General features: G+C 39.8%; 1 protein-coding gene across 3 annotated transcripts in view; it reads right to left on the bottom strand.

The window, feature by feature from the left end:
- Nucleotides 1–26,558, bottom strand: part of GPRC5B (G protein-coupled receptor class C group 5 member B) — a 60,381-nt gene extending 33,823 nt beyond the window's left edge. For all 3 annotated transcript variants that reach the window (XR_012717385.1, XM_075285790.1, XM_075285791.1), the window contains exons 1-3: nt 26,267–26,558; nt 6,423–7,432; nt 1,122–1,234 (exon numbers count right to left, since the gene is read on the bottom strand). Coding sequence is in view for 2 of the 3 variants with exons in the window: in XM_075285790.1 (XP_075141891.1) it covers nt 1,122–1,234; nt 6,423–7,428 (1,119 nt within the window). In the remaining variant the exon portion in view is untranslated. The remainder of the gene's footprint in view (nt 1–1,121; nt 1,235–6,422; nt 7,433–26,266) is intronic.
- Between the last annotated feature and the right edge of the window lie 220 nt (nt 26,559–26,778).

The raw sequence follows: 26,778 nt of genomic DNA, 5'->3' as shown, positions 1-26,778 counted from the left end.
TCTCTTTGTACCCTTCAATAGCTGCCGCTCTACTGATTCCAGCACAGTTGGAATTTTTTCTGTAGTTTCCACCATTCCCAAGAAATCAATGCTGTACTTCGGCTATCTTGAGTGTTTCCATTGAAGTGAATCACCAATCCCACCCATATTCAGCTTGGCTGTGGTCAGGTTGAATGTGGAGCAAGACGAAGGTCCTGCTGAGTTTACTTCGTAGCACAACCCCTTTAAGTGCTAAAACTAACAGCGCTGATTGTTCAGGAACGGCGAGGGCTACAGTAAAAAATCCAATTGTGTTGGAATAAGTGGAGCAGCAGCTACTAAAAGTTGCAATGAGATAGAACTGGTGGAGATGGTGGAAGGACCTTTTTAAAGGGAGTCTGTCAGAACCCATCATATCAAACTAGACCTGCATATAACAGTGTTTTCCCCTCGTGAATCGGTACCCCTTTTGCTGAGACAACAACATTTTTGTCCATATGTGAATGAACTCTGTGGAGCAACAAGGACGTTAACATAACACCACACATCTCATTTCTATATTGCCAAAAAATGGCACATTCTTGGCAATGGAGGCCGCGATTCACAAGGGGAAAATCATGTTTGATTCAGGTGATCTTAACCAATCTGTTTGATATGCTGGATTCCTGTGACAGACTCTTTTAAAACAGCTATTCCTCCTAACCCTTTTATACACACGCACACTTGGCATAACAGAGGGCGCATGTGTCCTCAAAAGAGGGGAGAGGGGAATAAACCAGTGCCAGACTCCTTAGGCAGCAGATTACCTCCCACGAGGAAAAAGGATTAGGCATATTTGAAATTCAACATGCCCAATCCATCCTTCACCAACATTATCTATAGGGGGAAGTTGGCACACCCGCATACACATAATATAATCAACTCGCCATCAACAAAATTGGCAGTCCCTGGTGCTTGAGGGGGCCAATGGTCAATCTGCCATATACAGAGCCCATTCTAGTTGATTCTATCTAAACATAAAGTGTAAAATGTTGATCATATGTGAACATTACTCTATCAGTCCGGACTGGTATTGATGTGTGTCCTATAGTTACTAACACAATAGGTATTTATTTTAAGCATTGTGTTGACTCAGTACTTACTGTTCCACCGTTCAGGACAACCGCCATCTCAGTAGGCTGATACACGTTGCTTCTGAAGGGTGCGCTGGGCCTGCTTCCTAAACTTCCATTGCGAAATCCCCCAGATCTCATGGCTACAAAAGAGCAAACAAAAGGTTCGTTATATGTGAGTTTACAGTTACTAAGCAGCTACATGAGAGCCATTGTCTCCATGATCAATTAATTACACCCACAGTCTACTTTCTTATCATTGATGAGTAAATAAAAAATTCCTTAAGTAAATTCTTAAAGTCAACCCAGCATCATAAAACTTAAATACCACTCATCGTGAGCTGCAAAGGTGTAAGTTCTTATAAGTTCAAAGGGATTTTTCATCTTAGACAATGGTGGCATATTGCTAGGTTATACCGCAAGTTTCTGATCAGTGTCGGTCTACCTGTGATCCTGAGAACAAATGATATTCCATCCTTTACCTGATGGGGACCCTTAAAGGCATATGATGTCAATTTTGGGGTATGGAGCGGGATCAGGCGCACAGCCCTCTCCATATACGGCATGTTTCGGCTGTATAATACATCTAATACTTACCACTAACAGCCATGAATTTTGCCAGCACTGATCACGACTGTTAACCATTTGAGGGCCACAGTCAATTGTGACCACAATTTCTAAGTGATAACATGGTCATCACCAGATTCAAATATTTTGCCAAACCTCCCAAGCATGAATCGAGCAATAGCAACCATTTGCTGTGACAGACAGGAGTTTACTGAACACCCCCTGGCTTGCCATTAGAGAAGGTATATTACAGCCTGCCAAGTGGAAGGATTTTCCTATATAATGCAATGTTGTATGAGCTATCAAACCCAATACAAAAAAAATTAAGTCTTTACTGATATTAAAAAAATTTAACATTATACAAGTTAAGATTGTAATGTATGAACGGTAAGTTCTCAAGTCTCTCCCATTTCCCAAGATCAAATATAAAAAAAATAAAAAAATTCTAAACACATTAGGTATCTCCGTGTCTGAAAATACCCAAACTATAAAAGTACAAAAAATTGTTATCTCATATAATGGCAGGACAAAAATCAAAATGGCCACATTGCTGTTTTATTTACCAAAAATTTGGAATAAAAATCAATGAAAGTATCGCACATTCCTCAATATCCCCAGTATCAATAAAAACTACCTCTTGTGTCACAAAAAAGAATACACTTTACACAGCTCCATACTTGGAAGTACAAACAATTTTCAGGTCTTACAGTATGTCAATGGAAATTTTTTTATGTTTTAAAATTTCTTTTTAAAGGTATTATAATTATCATAATGACCTGCAAAATGCAGACTGTAAAAATACAGTGAACACAGTAAAACTGAAACCCATAACAAAAATTGAGGTTTTCTCTAGTTTACCCCATTATGATTTTTTTTCCAGCCTCCCAGTACATTGCATGGAATATTAAATTGTGTCCATATGAAGTATATCAAGTCCTGCAAAAAATAAGTCCTCATGTAATTCTGTGAATGGAAAAATAAAATATTATGGACTTTGGAAGGTGGGGAGTTAAAAAAATGAAAGCTTAAAAAGAAGGGGGCCTTAGGGGGTTACATTTTGCTGGCCTTGTTGCTTTCATATTCACTTTGAATAACAGGAAAGAGTTAATATGTTGTAAAACGGGGAATCATACAAAAAAATATATTTTTGGATAGAAATTAGAGTAGGCACAGATGTTAACCCGCCCTTATGTGACACAAACAAATCTGACAGATGACAAACGGTGGCAGAAGTTAGCAGAGCGGTGGAGTTAGAATTGGGGCCAGAAAAAGTTACCAACCAGCTTTGAAATACAATTATTAATTATTTTTCATTTTATTATTATTTAGATGTAGAGTTTGTCAAATATTTACTTTCATTGGAATTCAATCATTTTAAATAAAATTGAGTATCTTTATTGCTTCTGAGTGACCATGGCTGCCCAGAGTCCAGCAGCCATGAATGTGAGCTTTCTGACATACTATTAGATGTTGTGTAGATGCATACTGAATGGCATATCTGCGGCCCATGAGTGTGTCAGGGTAGAGATCTGTTATCAACTTGCAAAATATACTATTACATTTGCACTAAGAAAACCGCTAATGGTGCTATACACTATACAGGCTCATGTTATATTGTATATTGCTTTATTGTCTTATTTGACTCTATGTACCTCATGTATTCAGAATACTGCCTAACATAATGTGTAAAGTAAGAGCTGTATGACAATCCTAGTGCATGGCTTACTCAGCAGAGAGGAATATGAGTGAATGTGTTGTGGTGCTGTATTATACGGTACATCAGCACTATATAATGATCAGTGACGGGTTTCCTTCTCAGCGGCCTGCAGCCAAAACATGCTCTGGGGTAAGATTCTGACCAACCTAAGTAAATGTAACACACATGCACAAGTACATATCCTTACAATGGGATATACAATGTTTATATATGAACAGACTACCACTATGAACCAACAAACACTGCATGAACCAGCCATAACCCAAAAAAACAGACACCCGTTTTTGCAGGGCTACTTTTAGGCACTAGACTTTTGTGTAAATGAATGATTTAGAGAAATGAAACTGATTCACAATTTGGTAACAGAATATAGTTTGGTTATAATATTGCACTAAAATTCCTAAATATTGTAACACCTCCATACACCATTAAATCACTGTGTAAGAGAATTGACAGTTAGGCCTGGTTCACATCTGCATTTGGTATTCCGTTCGGAGAATCCACTTGGAGACCCCCTGAATGGAATACTGAACACAGGAAGAAGCGGTGAGCAATGAAACCACACAGACCCCATAGACTATAATGGGGTCCGTGTGGTTTCCGCACGGTGTCCACACAAATTATGCAGAGACAAAAGTACTGCTTGAAGTACTTTTCTCTCCGCATGTTTTGTGCAGATGATCCGGAGATGGCCGGCAGCCATTTTTGGGAGGCCGCTCTTGCTCTTGTAGTTCAATACAGGAGTGTACTGCGCAGGCATCGGAGGTTGGACCTAAACAGAAGACAGGAGAGGCGGGGTTGCAGCTGAAGATGGAGGCGTCGCTGGAGAGAGCTCTCTGGCAGTGGTGGGGACGCCCCCATCGTCATTTGAGCGCTGGGGCCCACCCCTATTGCTGCGGAGAACTCATTTGCATACCGGTTAAGACTGGTATTTCTAAGGAACGGTGCCGCGGAGACCACGTCTAAAGGTAAGAGACGAATAGCCTTTCTAAAGGCTATTCCAACGTCTAAAGCAAAAAAAAAAAAAAGAGATTTAGTAGTAGAATCACTTTAAAGAGGAGGTCAGTTTCCAGTAATTGTATATATAATAAAAAGTTCTACAATATACTTTCCTAATTCTCCTAAAAAAGAAGGAGGCAAATTGAAAGTAAGATGGCCTCTCTTCTCTATCTACACCTGTAATAGATGGCTATAAGTCATAATACTAACAGAAACAGGGCACTAAAAGCAGTGTTACTATTAACCATATGGCTAGGCCTAAACTAGAGATACTAAGTAATTCTGCAAAAGAAGCAACAAACCATGAACATGGAGTCTACACAGTTTTTGAGAGAGCTTTTAGGAATAGTCTCCAGAATATTGGCTAGCAGTTTGCAGCCTCCTGGAGACTCGCTGTACCCGCGGAACTGCAGTAATGATTTTGTCTGTCGGTTTTAATGCCCATCAAATGATTTCTATTACTATCTACAAATTAAATGGACAGTTCTGAAAGTTCTTCGAGGTAATAGATTGAAGGCAGACGAGATAAAAGTCTCACCGATATGCAGTCCTGTTCTATTATGGAGCTATTAACCCTTAATATGCTGATTATAATACAAGTTTCCTCAATTTAATAGAATTTATCTTGATCTTGATGAAGAAATTGAACATGGGCAATCAATGCAAAATTTGTAACAAGGCTCCCCCACCTTCCACGTGTGACTCATAACGCTGGTGACGTTTGGGTTCTGGAGGCAAGTTGAACATATATAGACCACTATTTTACATTTTGGTGTGGAGTTTGACCAGTGGTGAGGTACAGGCATCACTACCTGCTGACTGGTGGAGCCCCAGTAGACATAGTATACAGCTTTTATACAGACCTATGTGTTTGCATGAATACAGACCACAAATAAATCCTTTGCAATTTGTTATTTCAGTAATTTCTTTTCCAATCTATCTGCTTTCTTTTCTTGAATCTATACGCTATAATGCTACACGCAAGTATTACCTGGTACAAATTCCTAAAATATCACTGACATAAATTTACTTTTCAGTACCGGTAGTGCCTGCCTGTCCCTTGCCTCTGATTGTTTCTGTCCTGGGGCCTTGTCAGTAGTCTGCTGTCTGGCTCTTGTCTTGAACTAGGACCCTCTTAACTCTGTGGCCCAGGGATATGTGCCCAGACAGTACAGAAGATGGCGCCCAGGGAGGAAGGATACGGTTTGGTTTGAATCTGTACCTAGATGTCATCTCAGCCATCCAATGTGTAGTCTCTTAAATTATCTTCCCAGTACATTATACAGACACATAGCCTGACTGAGATGCTGTACAATAAGTGTCTGTATGAAGTACTGTTAGAGCACTGTGTCATGTCAGGGTGCACTAGGGGCCTACCTAGCTCAGGGGCCCACCAGGGAAATCACCTGTTCACCGGTAGGATAGTCTGAGCCTATCCATACATCCTCAATAGGAACTACTACCCCACACACATGCATGTTAAACCTGGCCAAGGGTACATGTGTTATGAATGGGGAAAGGGGTGTAATCCACACCTCTAGCAATGGCTTTGGGTGGATTCAGATCTGCATTGTTTAATCCATTCTTCTGTTCCACTATAAGACCAAAAGAAAGAATGAAGAATTGTCTAATGACAGAAAACAGGGATCCTGAGGCACTCCACTGATTATGATGGGATATTCTTTGTCTTCTCCCTGACGTTGGGTGAAAAAGTTGACATGCAAGAGTGAAAAAATCTGTAACGGACTCTGATGCAGATGTGAACATAGCCTTATCTCTTCCGAGAACAAAAGGACTGAAGGACTTGGGCACTGAAATTCAACCAGCCTGATTCTTCTTTCCCTTGACATCATCTGTCGGGGGAAATTCTGGAGGTGCCCATACATATAATATAATTGTTCAATCCTGTCAAAATGATCAGGTTCAGTGATTTTACTCTAACACTTATTTTGGCCTCAATATATGACTGAAGTATCTAAACAGTCTATTAAATATAATGTAATACGTTTCTATTAAGAATCTTAACATAAGTTAATTGTCCCTCTTACCTGCATTGTGTTCATCCATAGAAAAAGCTTTATTCTCCATGTAGCTCCGAGGGAGCTGGATATCTTCTTCAAAAGGTGTTTCTCTCATGCGAGGTTGGGATGTATCAAAATAATTTGTTGTGTTTTCTTGTGGTGGTGGTAGAATGGTACAATGGACCTCTATGATGGCATGGAAAATAAGAAACACCCATCCACTCGATATCAGGGCAATGGCCAAGGTAGGATCATTCCACTGGTCTTTTTTCTTCAGTTCATTGTTACCATATAGATACATAGTCATCCAAGCTACCCATATTAAGACAGAAAAAAAAGTTGTGATAATAAGGCATATTCCATTTTTTTTCCATTTCTGAAATTTTCCACACAGTGTAAAAAGTGAGAGGCCCAAGGTAACCACCATGAGAACCATGACATAAATTAAAACCATGACAAAATCCATTGGCTCGTAACTGCAGGCCAACTTCTTGTCTCTAACAACTGTTAAGATAATCCATTCAGTAGCAATAATGACTTGAACCAACATCAGACATATAACCATTCCAACAAGATGCCAGCCTGATGGACTCTTGCCGTGCCGGACGAGCTTACGGATCCTCCAGGCTTGAGCAAGCAGACATGAGAAACACAAGGAAAAGAGGACACCCCACAAGAAACGTCTAGTGGAGCAGATAGCTTCATCTTCTTGTATGATGAATGCAAAAGCTAAGCCAAACAATCCAAGAGTTCCAAGAAGGAAAAGGAAATGTATTCCCAATGGGCTCTTCTTCTCTTTCTCTGTGATGAAAGGAAGTCTTACCAACAAGATCAACATAAGAAGCAAGGTGGTAAGAACACCTGCTCCAGCCACAGCTTCCACAACTATCCCCCAAATGGCATCCAGATCGCAAAGGTATACATAGCGTGGAAAAATGTCCAGACCACAGCCTCTTGACGTCGTGGAGTTTTCAGACGACCCATAACCAATCACGAAAAAGAGGAGCAGAACAGCAGCGGGGTGGGTTTTCATGTTTCTATAATAAAAATGAATGGTTATGAATTAGAGTTTGCTGTGTATGGACTTAAATTTACACTATTTATTTTATAGAAGAAGTCATTTTGTGCTGTTTGTAGTATTTTCAATAGAACAGCAGGTCTAGAACTTCTATACTGCTATATGATCCAGACATACACATACATGTATATGTATATTACACATATACACACTCTCCCATATATGCATATATACATAGGTAATTACACAGATAAAGTTCAGAGGGTAAAATATACAGAATGGAATGAATACTTTCACTTGGAATGACCACAATAATCTCCAACTCCCTCAGTGTTGGAGGTATACACTCTGACCAATAGGTCGAGTAGTGTTGGGGATGACGGGACAATTCCCAGATAGAGGGTCGCGTTCAACCAATGCCAGACTGGTCAAGAAGAAACCAAAGCCACAGGAATACAGCATTACTTCTGCTACATAATTACATGTTACACACACTCATCACACAGACATACAAATTACATACACAGTTATACACATTACATATACTTACCTCTTCTGCAGATCTGTCACATCCCAGCACTGGTGAAGGAGGTATGAGAAAAGGAGCCCTGCATGCTTCCTGGATGAGCTGCTTTCGGCACTCCTTCCCCCTCCCTCTCCCGTTTGTCCCAACAGAGCTGCTACCTGGATCAAGTTCAACAGCTGCTAAGAAGCTCCAGTTATTGTAACTTTTTGCAATACAGACGGAAGAGGGAGGGGGACGACAGGAATTCCAGTGACCCATGTCCCTTTATATACACATATATCCAGTTCTGAGATTTTTTAATTTTTTTTACAGAATTAGGTGTTTTGGTCCTTTACATTTTATATGAATATTCTATCTAAAGACTTTCTATACTACTGCAATTAAAAAATGTATTGAAGTCAATTACATAGAACAAAACACTGACCTAAATGGATTGTGTTGTACAATAGTGCAAGCGAAGCACATGTATTATCTGCTGTCTCTGACAAGATATAAGCTTACATCAGGGTGTCCATGGTAGAATGCTGAGAGCTGATTTTTATAATGGGTCGCGGCCAATGTTACACACTACTGAAAACATACAAACCTCAACTTCAAAGATTTTTTCCAAATCCTTTATAATGAAATGATACATAAATAGCTTCTAGAAAGGATGATTCTGATGAACTTACCAGGTATGATGGGTCAATGTGGCCCCTATTGTTATGCCAGTGGGAAAAAACTTTAAGTCCATTAGTGGTCTAAAGGTAGGGAAGGTGTCGTCTGGCACACAGGACACATAAAAAATGGTGTGGGTCTACACACACAACAGGTAAGAAGGTTTCTACTAGGGCTCACTCAGGGGTGATGTGGGTTTGCATACAGAACAGCTTAAGCAAACTGTGGTCTAGTACACTGGACAAGTAGGGAAGGATAGGTAGCAGTGAGTGTGGTTTAGTGCATAGAACAGATAAAGGAAAGTGTACATCAGACAGGCAGGGAAGGAGTAATCTGCCACACTGGGCACTTAGGGCATATTGACATCTATTGCACAAGACAGGGAAAGTACAATACCACTAATGTAATGATAAGCGTTGCAGCTGCAAATAGGTCAAGGGGGCCCACAGATCATTCTCAGCACACTACGATAAACATCTATGATTTCCTTCCTGATTTCCTCTGATGGCAAGTGGCCTGTGCATACTAAATTTATTACCCCTGCCCTCTGCTGAGTCGGAGTGAGAAGATTCATGATACACAGACTTCCACTGTCAGAAAGGAGAAAAATAACTAATGGCAAAAAATAGCGCATATATTCAGCAGCATAAGGTAGTGTTCTGTGCAGGGCTCTAGCACAAAATGGGGCATATGGAGGGTGCCAACAGGGAATGGAAATGATGGAACGTTTGTGTGCACACGCATGTGTAGTGAACATTTCTTCATGGCAGTCTGGAACTAGATGGAAAAGGAATGGAAATGCTGCAAAAATATACAGATGAGACACGACTGATAGTTGAGAAAAGTTGTGCAGGGGCACAAGCTGAGTTTTTGCACCAGGGCCCATGACCCTTTAGTTATGCTCCGGTACAGTATGTTCTTGCACACACATGAATCAGTTACCATGGCCATCACAGGTTATAGATGGGTCTTCTTGCTTTTTATTGATCATAGTAGAAAACCATTCCCAACAACAATAATCTACACGTTACGCCATTCCCTACCTTAGTTTACTCTCTCTTCCTGTACTATAGATGAAGTATTGTGATTAATTCCAGCACAACTTCATGTCATCAGATACTTACTGACAATGAACCTGTATGGAGAGGGTCACTGGGCACCTCTTATGGCGTCTCGTGGAGGGTAAAGTCGTTCACATTCCTTGTGTCTTTTCACATCTAACTTGATAAGTTAACCTTCGAAATATTTTCTTGAAGAGTCCTCCAAACTAAAAAATGTGGACTATGCACACTTGTGACAATGATTGTTTTATATTAACACAGACTTCGTGTTTCTGTATTTGTAGTCAATATAAAAGGTGACTAATCTGGCTGCCACGGCACAATGCTAAAATCTCTATATGTTAAAGAAAATGTTCTAACAAACTTTGGCTGCTGCCCGAACCAACCCCAGGCACTAAAGGTATCATTTATGAGGTTAGAAATAGTGCCACTCTTGTCAAGTAGATGAGGTTGAGCTGCAATCCCAGACAAAGCCTATGGACTGGAGAGGCGCTATTGCAAATTTAAAAAAAAAAAATGTATCAGCCCCTTCAGTTTATAACCTGTACATACATGCTTTCTAGGTTTACATCAGCCAGCAAGAGTTAACCTAGCTTTTTAATAAATGGCTTAATAAGAGCAGCCACTTACATTACATTCAACTACATGAAGCTCATTCTCCTTAACAATTTTCTAATGAATAATATATACTGTGATGTGTGATGATTATTTTACAGACTATGCGGTTTCCTGCGACTGTTACCCAGACAGTCAGTAATAGCCGCACAGACGGCCCTTCTCAGACCAATAATTACCAATCCCAATGAAAGCAGAGCATTAGAAGCCTATTTACAAGGCTTTTCTGCATTAAGCACATTTTATTACAGCTGACTTTAACTATTTACACTCTGGAGGTTGTAGATTCTATTGCACCGTCCATCCTGAGCAGCCTGGTTCATACAAAGAATCTTCAGGTCTGCTCATAAAGCAGTAAGTAAATGGTCAGAACTAACTAGGCTTTCCTTCATCCAGGGCAATGATTCAGTTCACTATTCTAGCCCTGTATCTAAATACTAGAGATGGGTGAACCGGTTTGTTCTGAGCCGGGTTCAACCTGAATAATCCAAATTGTTTGTAATGAAACCAAACAAATGGAGATTTGTCTAGGATTAACTAAAATTGCTATTGTGATATTGCGCTAAATTATTGCATTCTCTTCAGACTCCAGACTATAATAGGTGGAGGCCTAGGGGAGGTGAAAAAAAATAAAGGTTAGGGAAGGTGAGTATAAACTTTTTTTTTTTTTATACCCCTTGGGCCCCCCACCTATTATACGCTAATAAGACCCCAGAATAATGTCACTACCGGTTCTATCTGAATTTATTTGACTCTAATCTAATCTGGGACCTGAGCCACCCAGACCCGAAACTAAATGAATCTTGAGAGGTTCGGCCATCTTTACTAAATAAGAGCAACAAGCAAAAAGCAAGGTAAGTAAGACATCCGATGTGCAAATGTTATAACACCAATACACATAGTATAATGTTAAAATTTCACAATTTTATTAAATAGCAATGTACAAAATACAAAAACAATATGGACACTGTTAGGACAGAAAAATACAGGTACAAAAAGCTGGGTATTGTAAGATGCCAGCTGAAATAGTGGTCCCTGGAAGTACTGCTAAATTACTGAAGAGTAAAAGATGTGTGTAGCTAATATATAATCTCACCTGAGACTTAATGAATGTATGAAAACACTTCACATATATGATATCATATTGAAACAAAATTAAAGCAAGTGCGCACAATGTTATCGACGACGAAGGCATTGCGCCGAAATGCGCGTCGGGGTCTGGGTATTGTGGTGCCTGTCCCTGCGAGTCTGCTTTAGTGACCCTATTATGGGTAAGTGCTAATGTGTTAAAACTTTATATGGGCATGAATGCTTAGTGTGTGATTTTGCATTGATAATGAGTTACACCATAATGGACACCTACTTATGGGATTGTATGTAATATACCATCGATATTGATAACATTGTGCGCACTTGCTTTAATTTTGTTTCAATATGATATCATATATGTGAAGTGTTTTCATACATTCATTAAGTCTCAGGTGAGATTATATATTAGCTACACACATCTTTTACTCTTCAGTAATTTAGCAGTACTTCCAGGGACCACTATTTCAGCTGGCATCTTACAATACCCAGCTTTTTGTACCTGTATTTTTCTGTCCTAACAGTGTCCATATTGTTTTTGTATTTTGTACATTGCTATTTAATAAAATTGTGAAATTTTAACATTATACTATATTGGTGTTATAACATTTGCACATCGGATGTCTTACTTACCTTGCTTTTTGCTTGTTGCTCTTGGTTTTTTGGTAAGGACAGGTTGTTGTAGGGCCTACAACAGATATAAGAGATACATGCAACTATTGGTGTGTGCATGTTTGCTTTGTGTTTGGTTTTCTCATCTTTACTAAATACCCTAGTCAAGTCATATTCCTGCCACCCACTTCCTTATAACTCATCCAACATAGACAGAGCAACCCCTATGGGGAGTAAATTTATATGCCATTCAAGATTCCGAGGAAGATGGGTGGCCCCCCGAACAGAATAGCGAACGCATTGACGAGCGGCAAGCTTATGAAAGCACACGGACCCCATAGATTATAATGGGATTCATGTATTTTCCGCACTTGTCCATACAAGTCATGCGGAGACGAAAGTACTTCATAATCTACTTATCTCTCCACATGACACCGTACGGAAAACACACGGACCCCATTATAGCCTATGGAGTCCGTGTGCTTTCACTGCACACCGCTTGTCAATGCGTTTGGTATTCTGTTTGGGCCGTCCCCAAGTGAACTCCCCGAACGGAATACCGAACGCAGATGTGAACCAGGCCTGACACTTCTGTCCTAAAATATTACGTCATAGTCTCTGTCTCCCACACACTGGGGTGTGATTGTGACAATTTTTGAGACGTTTAAATACGTTGCAGTTGATGAATCTGCCGTGCAGACAAATGGATTGGTTAACCACACCCACTTCCCACCCACTTTCCCAAAATGGAGTGAGTGGTGAAAAAATGTAAAAAGTCAAACATTTATGGGCAACTGAGAATTAAAAGTCGAAAATCTCTGCTTTGCAACTTATTTTTACATGAGACTTCTGTAGTGCAGGGTTTGATAAATCGTCCTATATACTTGAAAGAACCTTATAAACTGCCTCAATGTCGTTTTCTAAGTAGTTCATCCCTTTAGGCCCAATCTTGATGTTAAGACGGAGCGACACTGGTAAATGTCCAGGAAAAGGAGGGCACAAACAGGAATTCTGGCCCCGACAATTGTTCAATGGTGTAACTTTTTGTGAAAGTTTCCTAAATTTCCTTATTCTAGACACGAAATCTTCTCGTGGCTAAACTATTTTCGCTCAGCGTTACCATGGAGATTCTCAGCTAAGACAAAACACGTTACAATGTGACAATACTTATCTCACAATCTACTTCCTCTTTGTTCCTGAATTATTTATCATCTGGAAGTGTGAAATCTTACTTGTTGTGAATGGAAGCGTTTAACATATGTGTTATTTCATCGCTGGCAGCCAAAACACGGACGTGTTACTAAACAAAATGACATTTCTGAAAAGAATTTTGCACTAGTATTAATGAGGGCAACTGATAGATGAGCTAACAAACCAGGGGGCGCTATTGCACCCATTGAATGCCCCCAGTATGTAATATGCTAAACAATATCTCCTGGCTAAGAAAAATCACATGACCAGCTACATGGAAGCTAAATCACTGTATGACATGGCCTATAATATTGTGTCCTCCAGTCTAATAGCAGATCTGTGAGGTCCAGCACAATCTATGAAAAAACTATGTATACCGCCATATAACATACACCAGAAAAACTCATAAACCAACATATGCCATATTACAGCGGTATTCTTCGCTGTAAGCACGGCTATACGCAGACTCCTTATTGTTCATAGTCGAACGGTATGTAAATAAAAATAATCCAGAACCTTTATTAATATGGGGCTCATTCTGAACACCATGGGGCCAATTTATTAAGATTGGGCGTATTGATCTCCAAACAAGCAAGGGGTTAGCATAGATTTCAGCCATTATTTGCGCCAGTACAGGTGTGAAGTTCTGTCCCCTCTTTGCCCACTTTTAAGGAAAATGACAAACGCGTTGGAGAAGAGGAAAAGTCACAATTTTACGGCCATGCACTAGGAAATGCTACTTTTGACATGCCTTGTATGGATTGGCCTCCATATTTTTATGTATGTCAGACAATTGGTATAAATACTAAATTTCTCCTATAGGACTCCTCATGTTGTGCTCCCACTAGTGGCGGCTGTATGAAATCAGACTGAATCTGTGTCAGGAAGCAGGAAAAGATGAGTGCCAGGCCCTCTCTTCCCACAGGCCCCACAGCAGCTACATGATAGGTATGTGGTGGCTACACGTTTTCAAGGGGTCGCCATATGGTGGGTATCTATGGGTTCAAACTAAGTATTAGGCTACATGCACACAAACGTTTTCACGTATGGGTCTGTGTACACAAAATATCCACATATACTGCCCATAGCCACTGCATAAAGTCTACAGTATGTCCATAGCGATAACTGTATGGATGTGAGTACATATACTGTACATGTCCATACAATTGCATGCAGCTCTTTTAGATCTCAGTTGAGTCTTCACTAAGCAGAGGAGGAACCCTTTAATTTGACCATGGGCTATATGGGTTGTATTTCAGTTTGGTATAACATTGAAGGCCGCCTTTTCTGGTTACTTTATCCTTTAATGGAGAAGACATGGAAGACAAATCAATTATTGCCTAGTAAGAGAAATTTCAGAATTTCTAGAACACTTGTCTTTCTTACAGTGAATGTCACAAAGAGAACAGTGACAATGTATTGTTTCTGTTTATGGTATATATGTTTGAGAAGAGGACAGAAATGTAGGATATATTCTCATGAATTTCTCATAATGCAATGCATCTATGTGACATTAGAGGTCAATGTCAGATTACAGGTGGCCCTGAGACAAGCTTGTATGAATGGTGTGAACTGACCTTCACATGGCATGCTTCTGGTTACACTATATAGTTAGTAGTATATACATAATGGTAAGTAATATGTGAGTCAATGACTAGGCTAGCTATCCTCATAGGCACAGCTGTCTGAGAAAACGATTAAAATAGAAAGACGTCTTAAACAGATCAAAGATGGTATTTAAGGCTCAGTAGAAACAGCTGTTCATATATAAAAGAAAAAGTCTTCAAGGAACAGTAAACCTAGAAATGAAGGATAAAAGTAAACTGGAGATGATCTTGCGCTTGGTGTTTGTCCACCTGCAGAATTCTGAAACAATCACTCTTATAAAAAGCCTGCAAAGAACATACAGGTGAGAAGGAGGGGCTTAACCAATGGGAGGGGCTTAATATCTTCATATCATACTGAAAGCAGAACAGAGCAGGGAGGTTTTATAAGTGGTTTAGGTTTTTTAAGCTGATTAGGTTTCCGTTTGGTATTTCCCCGAGCGGACTACCTTAATGGAAACCCAAGTACAGGTGTAAACCTAGTGTTAGACAGAAGGTTTCTTTATATGTTTCTCACAATATAAGACAAAATAGGGTCAAACCAAGGGAGAAACCCACAGTTTTATCAGAACTGGTCAATGATTTCATGGGTATGCCTCCACATACGCTGTGGGAGATTGGCCCATTTTTATGGCTGTTGTGCACCCATTTCGCACCTGTTTTTAATAGACTGTAAAAAATGAGTGACTTTTTTTTTTTTTTTTTTTTTTTTACCCTACTCACCGATTGTTACATTATATCCCAATGGATGTAACCATAAAAATGGACCCAATTAATTCTATTCAGACCATGTGTCCATCAAAATGGACAAATATAGAACATGTCAATTCTTTTAACAGACTGGTCAAAAAAACGGTCATGTGAATACGCTCATTCATTGTCACTGTGTTTTTTTTAAGTGACTGTCATAAATCCTTAGGCATGTTGGATTTCAACCTGCTGATTTTTTTTGTTGCTGTAGGGGAGGGGTCAGCTGAGTAGACACAGAGTAGCTATCATCCCCTAAAGGTGAAATGTGGTATTACAATGGACCCAATGATAAGGAGTCCTCTATAATAATTACCCCGCTTTTTTTTTTATCATTTCCCGCAATAGATAAGCACAACTTTCACTATTACTAAGCCTTTTCCATATAAAGTAAATTTGACTTTTCATTATTGCGATCTCCTTCATAGTTGCTGCCATTATAAGCCCTGGGGATTGATTCTTCATTATGCTGCTTTTTATATTGCATTTATTCCTACTTGGATCAATGTTAACTGTGAATAAAGCTGTGAGTTTCCTATTACACATAACCCTTCTCCATTATGTCTACAGCTTTGTATAGTGGATTTTGCACCAAAGTCTGTGTAAAAAAAAAGGAAAACTTTAGTACGTGTTATTCTACCTTGCATCGGCTTGCTGATAAGTCTTGTGTTCACCCGTCTATAGTAGTTTTGCGCACTGAATCATGGTAAGATAGAACAATGTCCATTGAATACCATGGAAACCTTGCCGAAATCCACCCCAAAATCCTCTAAAAATCTTCTAAGGCAGCCCCTTCTTCTATGCTATGACATACTATGAAAAGATCTCCCTTCCAAAGCGGTGGCCAATATTAAGGAACTATCTATTGAAAAGCTTCATTTATGGAGAATTTAAGGGGGCTAGTCCATAGTCACACAGCGCTGCTGATTCTTATCTGTGTTTTTTCATGGCCATATCAGCACCAATAGCATTTTTTTTTTCACAAACCTCTTGACTTTTAGTGGGGGGAGTTGAATCCATGAAATTGGAGTCATTTTCCAATATGTAAAGTGGAGCATGTTCTACTTTTTCTAATGGATCGCGGGGTGGCACTTGCCCAAGAACATGGGTAGTGTGAATAAAGCCTCAACTAGCTTTTAAAAATTGATGGCCTATCCTATCAATTTTAGATTGGAGGGAGTCCGACTGTTGGGACCCTATAGCACTCATATCCCATAAATGTTTACATGCCAGCCTTCGCTATACTTTTAGTGGCGATGGTTATTGGCCATTCAGTGGTGTCCCATGCTGCAGTACCCATAACAGCCACTACTAAAAGTGTAAATAATGCCCAAAAAACTGATCTGCTGGGGTCCCAATAGTTGGACTCCTGCTGATCTAAAAATGATGGGCTACCTTAAACATAGGTCATGAGTTTTTTAAAGCAGGCTAACCCCTTTAATGGTAAACCACCATGACTGGCCTTAGGATATACAGTGCCTGGTATGGTAACGTCTACTGGTACCTGAACAACAGTACGCCATGATGTCCACTGATAAAATACAGTATATGATCTAAATAGATGTGTCCATACAGTGCATACATATTCATATAACATACAACCAGTGCTATATAATATCTAAATAGTACCGCTATACAATAAATATGAAGATTTATGGTGGCCCCTGGTAGAGCCTCTATCAGTAGGAATGGCAGATGCTCCCTGTGCAACCACCTAGTTCAAACGCCCTGCCCAAACTATAATTGTCTCTAGATTTATAGCAATAATAATGGCTAACTTGTATCTATTATCTTATTCTGTATGATTAAGCAGGTCTTGATCCATCACAATATATCCCGAGCTGCCTCAGCCCTCGCCTTCCATTACTGTTATCCATTGTATATTCGGACACAAAAGCTTGGCCTATCTCTACATCAGACCTATTATTCCAACCCCTGGTATTTCAATAGCTTATTGTGTCCCTGTAAACCTTACTGAAGTGAACAACCATATGTGTGAAAAAAGTTTCATTCTGGCCACAATAGACCAGTGGTTTCACTACATCACCCCTGCGGTGAGCTCAGTAAAATGGAGGGAAGGCACTTTCATCTTCCATAGAAGAGTTAGGGCCCTCATTATAGCTTGTTACAAGTTGACAGTAGTGCATAAAGCAGATGTATTATACAGGTTACAGGTCTGGTTCTGCAGCCCGCTGGTTATATGTCTCGTAATGACGGTTGTTTGTCAATTGGGTGGCACTGGTGTTTTCATGTCTATGGGTAATTGCTGGAAACGGCAACTCAAGTTACTCTATATAATGGAAACCATCTGTGACCTGTGATCTTCAGGATTCAATCAGTTCTGCAGGTCTATGAAGAATATCATTCACCCAGTACATGGTATATTTAGAGGTGGTCACTCAGAATCACCTTGACTTTGTCTGCCCATATGCTTTATTGGGGCACATGGACATTGTAGAGAAGGGTCCCCACTCAGGATCCCCCATAATTAGGCAATGGCTATTATGTAATACCACATTTCACTGTAGGGAAAGAGAACAGCCCGCAGCTTTACCCCTAGCAAAATCAGTTGTTTTTCAGAGGTTGAAAGCTGGCCATACACATTAAAATTTCATTCAATGAAAAAGCTAATATTGGTAATTTTGTCCAATAAAGTGACCATTTGTGACTTTAGTTTGCCAAAAATAATTCAATTCTGACGAATATTTTTCTCTGCCCATTGGTCGAAAATATCATTACTTAGCATGATCAGCTTTTGGTCAATCATCCGTTAATTTGCTCTTTTTTTTCTGCCCCCTACCCCTGACCGGGGCTTATAGTTGCTAATGCTAATGTTGTTGATGGGATTGTTTGCATGAATGATTCCATCACTGATCCGTCGCCTGCAAGACAACCTTCCAAAGTCTATTGAGTATGGCTGACTTTAATGGTCAGATCTAGGAGGTGTGGGAATAAGGGGGTTGTCTGCAATAAGACATCACCTTTAAAGATGACCTGTCACTAGGTCTGAAAAGCCCAGTAACAGACCTTATCTTATGTGATGTTACCCTTTTACTGTTGATGCAAATAATGGTCTACTAGCCTAGTGGGTAAATGGGTAATACTACATGACATATATCACATATAGACCTCGCTCCCAGAGAAACCCCTCTGAATTGCGTGAACACAACACTAAAATGCTCCGGGTGACAGACGATGTATGTGATTGGGTTTTCAGAGCTGGTTATAGGTCTTCTTTAAAAGGGTATTCCCATGTTATAATTGGTAGGATATATCCTAACACTATGGACATTGGATGTCCAACCACCATGGCCCAATGTCCCTTTGGTTTTATTCCTCTCCATCCTCTGTGTGGGACCCTGCCATACAACATGCTGTGCTATTTTTACAGCATTTATAATGATATTAATTATTTTAATTATAGTGCCATATTCCCCAGTAATTTGCAAATCAGAGGGTACATGAACAGACAATATCAGATATTACAATGTAACAAAATTATTAACATACCAAACAATAGGAGTTAGTGCCATGTTTGCAAAAGCTTACTATACACTGTCTACCAATAAGTATTTGGACACCCAGTAAAGTTCTGTAGAGGTGGAGTTATGGTCTGGGGGTGTTTCTCCTGGTATGGACCGGGACCCTTGGTCCCGGGACATGGTAAACTCAACGCCGACGCCTCTTGCACTATTTTAGATAACATTGTGCTTCCTACATTATGGTGGTTCTATGGGTCGGACCAATGTTACTTTCAGGAGAGTGTACCTATAGGGGTGGTCATAAATAACATTTACTTCTCATGCGGACACCAGTCATGTGTAATAGCTGGGTGCAACGAGAGCCTCAAGTTACACCTCCGTCTATCTATCTATCTATCTATCTATCTATCTATCTATCTATCTATCTATCCATCTATCGTATATACTGTCACTGACAAAACTATTCCTAATAAACTGCAAACACAAAATTGTCTGTGCCCCTTATGTAACAAGTGGCGCAAGGCATATCCGGTGCCACAGTGGGTGATATTTACAGCGTTTCAGCAAGAAATAAATTATCAGGAGCAGTGACAAATCCATCAGCCATGCCGACACACCGCATCCCCAATCCCTCCAGAGAGGTGTGTTAGCTGTGAATGATGCAGCTTCATGTCGCAGACATCTGCTCCCAAAATAATGAATAACAAAGACTGCTTAGTATTCAGCGTAAGGATCGACCCCCCCCACCCCCACTTCAATCCCTCCTGAACCTTTCTGCCGTACATAATAGCAGTGAGTCTGGGGTCGCAGATTGTATAGGATGGATGACCCCTGGACTCAGCAGGGTATGAGCTGAGTAGACTAATCAATTGTCCCCTATCATACCGCTATATGGACTGTGTGAGCCTCTTGTCACAATACTTTCTGCACAGATATCTTCATAATAAAGAATCCCCTCCCCCAATCCGAAAAAAAAAAAATGTATGTCAACTGGTTAGTTCTAATCAAATCTGTATTAATAAACCACCAAGAAATCATATTTTGCTGCCAATGTAATTGTATTAAAACCATTATCATAATCATCAAATACATCATAGACTATAACAATTTTTTTTGCTGGTCACCTCTTTTGTCACCGAATGGTAAAAACATATCCTATTGCCAAAAACTTAGGATTGTAACGGAGCCTCCAATGCAGATGTGAACAGAGCCTTATGGAGTTAACAAGAGTTTTAACAATTTGCAGATTCAATAGCAGAAAATATAGTGTCTATAGGGGGGTCCTAAAGGACATTTACTCCTTAAGTGGACACCAGTGATATGTAATGTGTGATGTGTAAGGATTATAGTACAGTTTTGGGTTAATTTAGAAGCGGAACATGCTTGTGCAAAAATGTAGCAATGCCCACATTATACGTCACTTGAGAAAAAACTGCATTAGGTGCACATCACTAAAAAAAATACCGTAAACTTAACAAATTAGGAGCAGCTGTTAAAATAGTGGCAAAGTAGGTAAAAACTATTCAGAATTCTGGCACAAAAGCAATGATATGTTGGCACCACTGTCCACTTTTATCTCAGAAATGGCACCATTTATGGCCACTATAGCTATTGAGCTGCAATACCAGGTCCATCCTATGGTTGGGAATAGCTCTGGTTTTGTAAAGAAGCATCCGCTCTTTTCAAATGTTAAGCAACTCCTTCAAAGGAGAAAAGATTGGGGCACATTGATGGTGCCACTAACCAGCATTACTCTGTATCACGCTCTCTATGTATACCCTTGAGTTACCGTGTCACACTTAAAGGGCTTTTCCACTATTAACACTTTTTGCCTACTATCTACAGGATGGGAAATAAGTGTCTGATTGCAGGGTGTCCAAATATTAGGATCCCCAGTGATCACGAGAATGGTCCCATTGTGAACGAGGACAGGAACATATAGAATTCAATGGGTCTGCCCATTCCTTCTTCTCATGATAACAGGGGAATGTATGAATGGCTGTTACGTACATGGCATATCTGCAAAATCATTTCAACCATGAAGATCTTTTTGTTAAGTATTTGAAGAGCGTATATATAAGAATACCAGTGACAGCTATAAGATGTAAAAAGCCCAAGTACATGGCACAACAGCAACGCCATTTATGTTGTATATGGACTGTGCAAAGCAAAGGACTTCAGAAGACCTAAAAATACAGTTTATTTAGTGTAGGTGTAGGAGTCCAGTGGGCGGGCCTGCCCTGTAATTGACAGTTATGTCTGTATGTATACTCAAATAGAGTGGGTGAATTAGTGAGTAGGACTGCCTACAGGACTCCTAAACACAGGATGAATGAGTATAAATGAATCAATGGCAAGTTCCGCTTACACTTTACACTTCCCGTGGAGTGCCCTAAACATTTAGGCCCATGTTACCAACTTGCTTAGTTATGTGGCAACTTCCCCCAATTTTTTGTCACAATGCTTTACATGATATTGCAGATTGTAGGTAGACTGGGTGACAACTTTTGTGTTATAATGGAGACTATATTGGTTGTCACCCAGCTTTTTCAAAAACTAATATAAATAAGTTTCATTTTTATCAACTGGACAGAAGAAGAAAATTCAAGGATTCATTTGTAGATGTGATTTTTGATATTTCAAGAGGGAGAGCTCTCTAATGTTGTTGGAGATTCTACTAAAAACTTCAGTTGTGGATTTCCTAAAAAATGCAGGAATTTTTAATCTGCCAAAATGTTGGACACCATTACTGATACCTGTCACATTATAATCAATGGGTTCCATCAGGATCTGTCTGTATATGTTATATTCCTGTAATGGAACAGAAATAAGGAAATCCAGACAGAGATGTGAACACCGCCTTACACTGTAATATGTAATATGAGTATACAAATCAACACAATTATAATTATTAATGGTAAATAGGTAGGTAATGTAAACTGTAAAAATAGTAATATATATATATATATATATATATATATATATATATATATATATATATATATATAATAACATCTCTCCCATTAAATAATCCCATCATATGGATTCCATATCATATCACAACTGCCATCAGCACATGGACCAAAGCTAATCCAGCCTCATGTAGTTCAGATGGCTTTGTGCCAGACCTCGGGGATCTCGCTTCTGCTAAACACATAGAGATTTATGACAAGGGCCCTAGGAGCCATCTTATATGATTAACTCATTAAGGTTGTTTTAACATTTTAGGAGGCAAGGCGTAACTTAATCTCCTCTTGACCCCTTGTTGCCGGCCTGCTCTGGAACCATTTAACCTCTGCCACATGTCAGGAGAAGGCACACAAGGGCTAAGTGTATTAGTCTTAAACACAACAGGGCCATATAATTGGGATCTGACAAGTAAATTTTGGTCTTCCTAGTCAATATCCTGCGGAAAGCTGTCGAGCTGCAACCAGAAGGAACCAGTTGAGTCAATGGTTGTTACAAAGTTGTTTCCAATGCAGTTGAGGGAGTAGTATGCTGGTCTATAGGGAATATATATCTTATGGATGTCAATGGAAGGGGCCTTAGGTTTTCCTAGACAGCCATACTGATAGGAATAAGGAGGTGGAATATCCACTTGCACAATCACACTATATATAATTTACGGTATACTCCATGTGAAATCTCCTTTCCATGAATGTTGTTTCTGCAACCCTGTTCACATACACAGGAAAATTTAGTACGGATTATTTAAATAGAGACAGAAGTAAGTGGCCTATCGCCAGGGGCGTAACTAAAGGCCAGAGTCACGTATTCAGATACAAAAGCTCAGCTTGGACCCCCTGCATGACATCTGTAAACAGCAACTATGTCCCATTCATACATATTAGCAGCCTTTACATTTCCCTTGGCTTCTACATCTGGCCTCAGACTGCCATGAAGACTTGTTCACAACATATCTGTGCACACAAGTTTGCAACCATTGTCATCCCCTGTTGGTGCCCCCCACATAGTAATCATTTCCCCTTCTGTGCCACAGTGTGCCTCCTCCTTGACCATAAGCTGCTGAAAAACTGCTATCTTTGCCATAAAATGGTTATTTTTTTCCATTCTGACAGTGGAAGGCTGTGTATCATAAATCTCACTCCAGTGCACCAGAGTACAAGGGTAATACATTTGTGTTTGTGGTGATCTAACTGCAAATATATATATAAATATATATATATATATATATATATATATATATATATATACAGTCCTATGAAAAAGTTTGGGCACCCCTATTAATCTTAATCATTTTTAGTTCTAAATAATTTGGTGTTTGCAACAGCCATTTCAGTTTGATATATCTAATAACTGATGGACACAGTAATATTTCAGGATTGAAATGAGGTTTATTGTACTAACAGAAAATGCGCAATATGCATTAAACCAAAATTTGACCGATGCAAAAGTATGGGCACCCTTATCATTTTATTGATTTGAATACTCCTAACTACTTTTTACTGACTTACTGAAGCACAAAATTGGTTTTGTAACCTCAGTGAGCTTTGAACTTCATAGCCAGGTGTATCCAATCATGAGAAAAGGTATTTAAGGTGGCCAATTGCAAGTTGTTCTCCTATTTGAATCTCCTCTGAAGAGTGGCATCATGGGCTACTCAAAACAACTCTCAAATGATCTGAAAACAAAGATTGTTCAACATAGTTGTTCAGCGGAAGGATACAAAAAGCTGTCTCAGAGATTTAACCTGTCAGTTTCCACTGTGAGGAACATAGTAAGGAAATGGAAGACCACAGGGACAGTTCTTGTTAAGCCCAGAAGTGGCAGGCCAAGAAAAATATCAGAAAGGCAGAGAAGAAGAATGGTGAGAACAGTCAAGGACAATCCACAGACCACCTCCAAAGAGCTGCAGCATCATCTTGCTGCAGATGGTGTCACTGTGCATCGGTCAACTATACAGCGCACTTTGCACAAATAGAAGCTGTATGGGAGAGTGATGAGAAAGAAGCCGTTTCTGCACGTACGCCACAAATAGAGTTGCCTGAGGTATGAAAAAGCACATTTGGACAAGGCAGCTTCATTTTGGAAACAAAAATTGAGTTGTTTGGTTATAAAAAAAGGCGTTATGCATGGCGTCCAAAAAGAAACAGCATTCCAAGAAAAACACATGCTACCCACTGTAAAATTTGGTGGAGGTTCCATCATGCTTTGGGGCTGTGTGGCCAATGCCGGCATCGGGAATCTTGTTAAAGTTGAGGGTCGCATGGATTCCACTCAGTATCAGCAGATTCTTGAGAATAATGTTCAAGAATCAGTGACGAAGTTGAAGTTACGCCGGGGATGGATATTTCAGCAAGACAATGATCCAAAACACCGCTCCAAATCCTCAGGCATTCATGCAGAGGAACAATTACAATGTTCTGGAATGGCCATCCCAGTCCCCAGACCTGAATATCATTGAACATCTGTGGGATGATTTGAAGCGGGCTGTCCATGCTCTGCGACCATCTAACTTAACTGAACTTGAATTGTTTGTCCAAAATACCTTTATCCAGGATCCAGGAACTGATTAAAAGCTACAGGAAGCGACTAGAGGCTGTTATCTTTGCAAAAGGAGGATGTACTAAATATTAATGTCACTTTTCTGTTGAGGTGCCCATACTTTTGCACCGGTCAAATTTTGGTTTAATGCATATTGCGCATTTTCTGTTAGTACAATAAACCTCATTTCAATCCTGAAATATTACTGTGTCCATCAGTTATTAGATATATCAAACTGAAATGGCTGCTGCAAACACAAAAATATTTAGAACTAAAAATGATTAAGATTAATAGGGGTGCCCAAACTTTTTCATAGGACTGTATATATATATATATATATATATATATATATATATATATATGTATTTGCCACTATGACTGCCACTGTACATCGTTCCGCCACATAATATTACACTTAGAACATATGACATCTACTTGTTTCCCTCTACAGAACCATTACACTTATATACCTCCATATGTCTGCCGTTCCTTACAGAGACATACAGATATATTTTCTGGCAGATCCTATATTAGTCGCATTATATATGAGCCCCATATGGCAGTACATACTGTAAGGACTACGCAGGGACTCTGTGTACCACCATATAGCTTCCTGCACATGACTCTGATGTGTGCATGACAGCTCAGGCTCTGTTCCCATGCAAACTTAGTGCCACCATACTGTGCGACCTGGCCTACAGCGGGCTTTAGATATAACAATATATAGTATAAACTTCACAAACTAATATTTTGTTTGGTCAGAACCCAATAGTATAAAATCATCCAAATGTGACATAAACAAAGCAATAATTGCAGCGATGTGATTGATCATTATTTACATAGTGATTCCCTAGCAAAGACCCAGGACCAGTTTAGGCCTCGCATGATCATTCATCACATATGTCACGACTACAATTAGTGGCAATTACAATGTGAATCATGTCCAATCAGTTTCCAACAATTGCAGGCATTTTAGCAGTTACTATCAGATTTGTGTGTGACGGGGATTCAGCGATGATCATTGGTGTTTGAGTCATATTGTTATGTCTATCGCCAGCAGTATAGACAGATAACTGGATGTGAATGGCTATCACCGAGTCATTTGTAGCCTTGTAGTTTCTGTGCACTGCGCACTATGCAGGGGCATCTCTGACTGTTGTTGTGCAGCTTGCCATCCTCATATAACCTGCCTGACACCCCAGATACTCTATATATCCTCACTAAATAATGGTATTTTTACACTCGAACTCGCCTTACACATACCCAAGAATAACCGCCAAGCACTGCTGCATATAGATCCTGTCCAGCCACAAGCATTTACATTCAGCCCATATCCCTCATTCACTGTCAACTCCAGTTGTAAGTACTAGCAGCTTATTTCCATCTCAGAGCATATGGAAGAAGGCTTAACCCTTCCATATCAGGACAGACGTCCCCAATGACAGATGTAGCAGAGCTGATTTTGACATCCTGCATTGTTTGTAACTAATAAGTTAATGCAGTCTGATGCAGAACTACTGATAATACATTGAGATATCATGATGAGAAGAACCAAATGACAAACTCAGCTCTGCTGCATTGGTGTATAATGAATAAGATGTATTATTCAGCTGTACATGTGTATAGTTACATAGCAGCAAGTAATAAGAAAACATGCATGCTGCTGGATGTATACCTATATGCATGCTGTATACAGTGGCTTTATGAATGATACTTTATGTGATACATTGTTGCAGGGGCTTCATAGACAGACTATAGGTAACTTACAGTTAGATTTAGTGTGATGGTGCAGGCAGCTCCAGGTCTCAGTCACATCTCTGCATTATTAGCTGGGACCCCAGTGTACTGATCCCCCCAGTCTGGGGTTACAATCCTTTAGGCTGTTGCTGCAGAAGATCCTTGATGTCTTGTTTGGAATAAACCCACATGGGCAGCCTGTGCCCCCTCCTGCCCCTCTTTTGTTAGTGAGCCCAGTATTGAGAGCCGTGCATAGACCCTGACTAAATGCTGACACCTCTACAGTTTACTGCAGTACCAGAGCCTCTGCTGCTGCTGCTGCTCGTAGCTCCGCCCTCCCGTCCCTGACCACGCCCCCAGTGTGATGTAGTCACCTTCATGCCCATGTGAAGTAGCTCAGGCTTTTGTTTGTTGTTGCCAGTGACTAGAGAGTTGCTGCATGCTATGGTCACTTCTCTCTGCCCACAACAGATCTTGGCATGCTCACTTTACTCTAGTGTATACATAGACTATTATTTTAAGTGTGGGGTTTTATTGTGAAT

The sequence above is a fragment of the Leptodactylus fuscus genome, chromosome 8, assembly GCF_031893055.1.
Source record: "Leptodactylus fuscus isolate aLepFus1 chromosome 8, aLepFus1.hap2, whole genome shotgun sequence".
Lineage (NCBI taxonomy): Eukaryota > Metazoa > Chordata > Amphibia > Anura > Leptodactylidae > Leptodactylus > Leptodactylus fuscus.
This window is presented reverse-complemented; position numbering and strand designations above follow the sequence as displayed.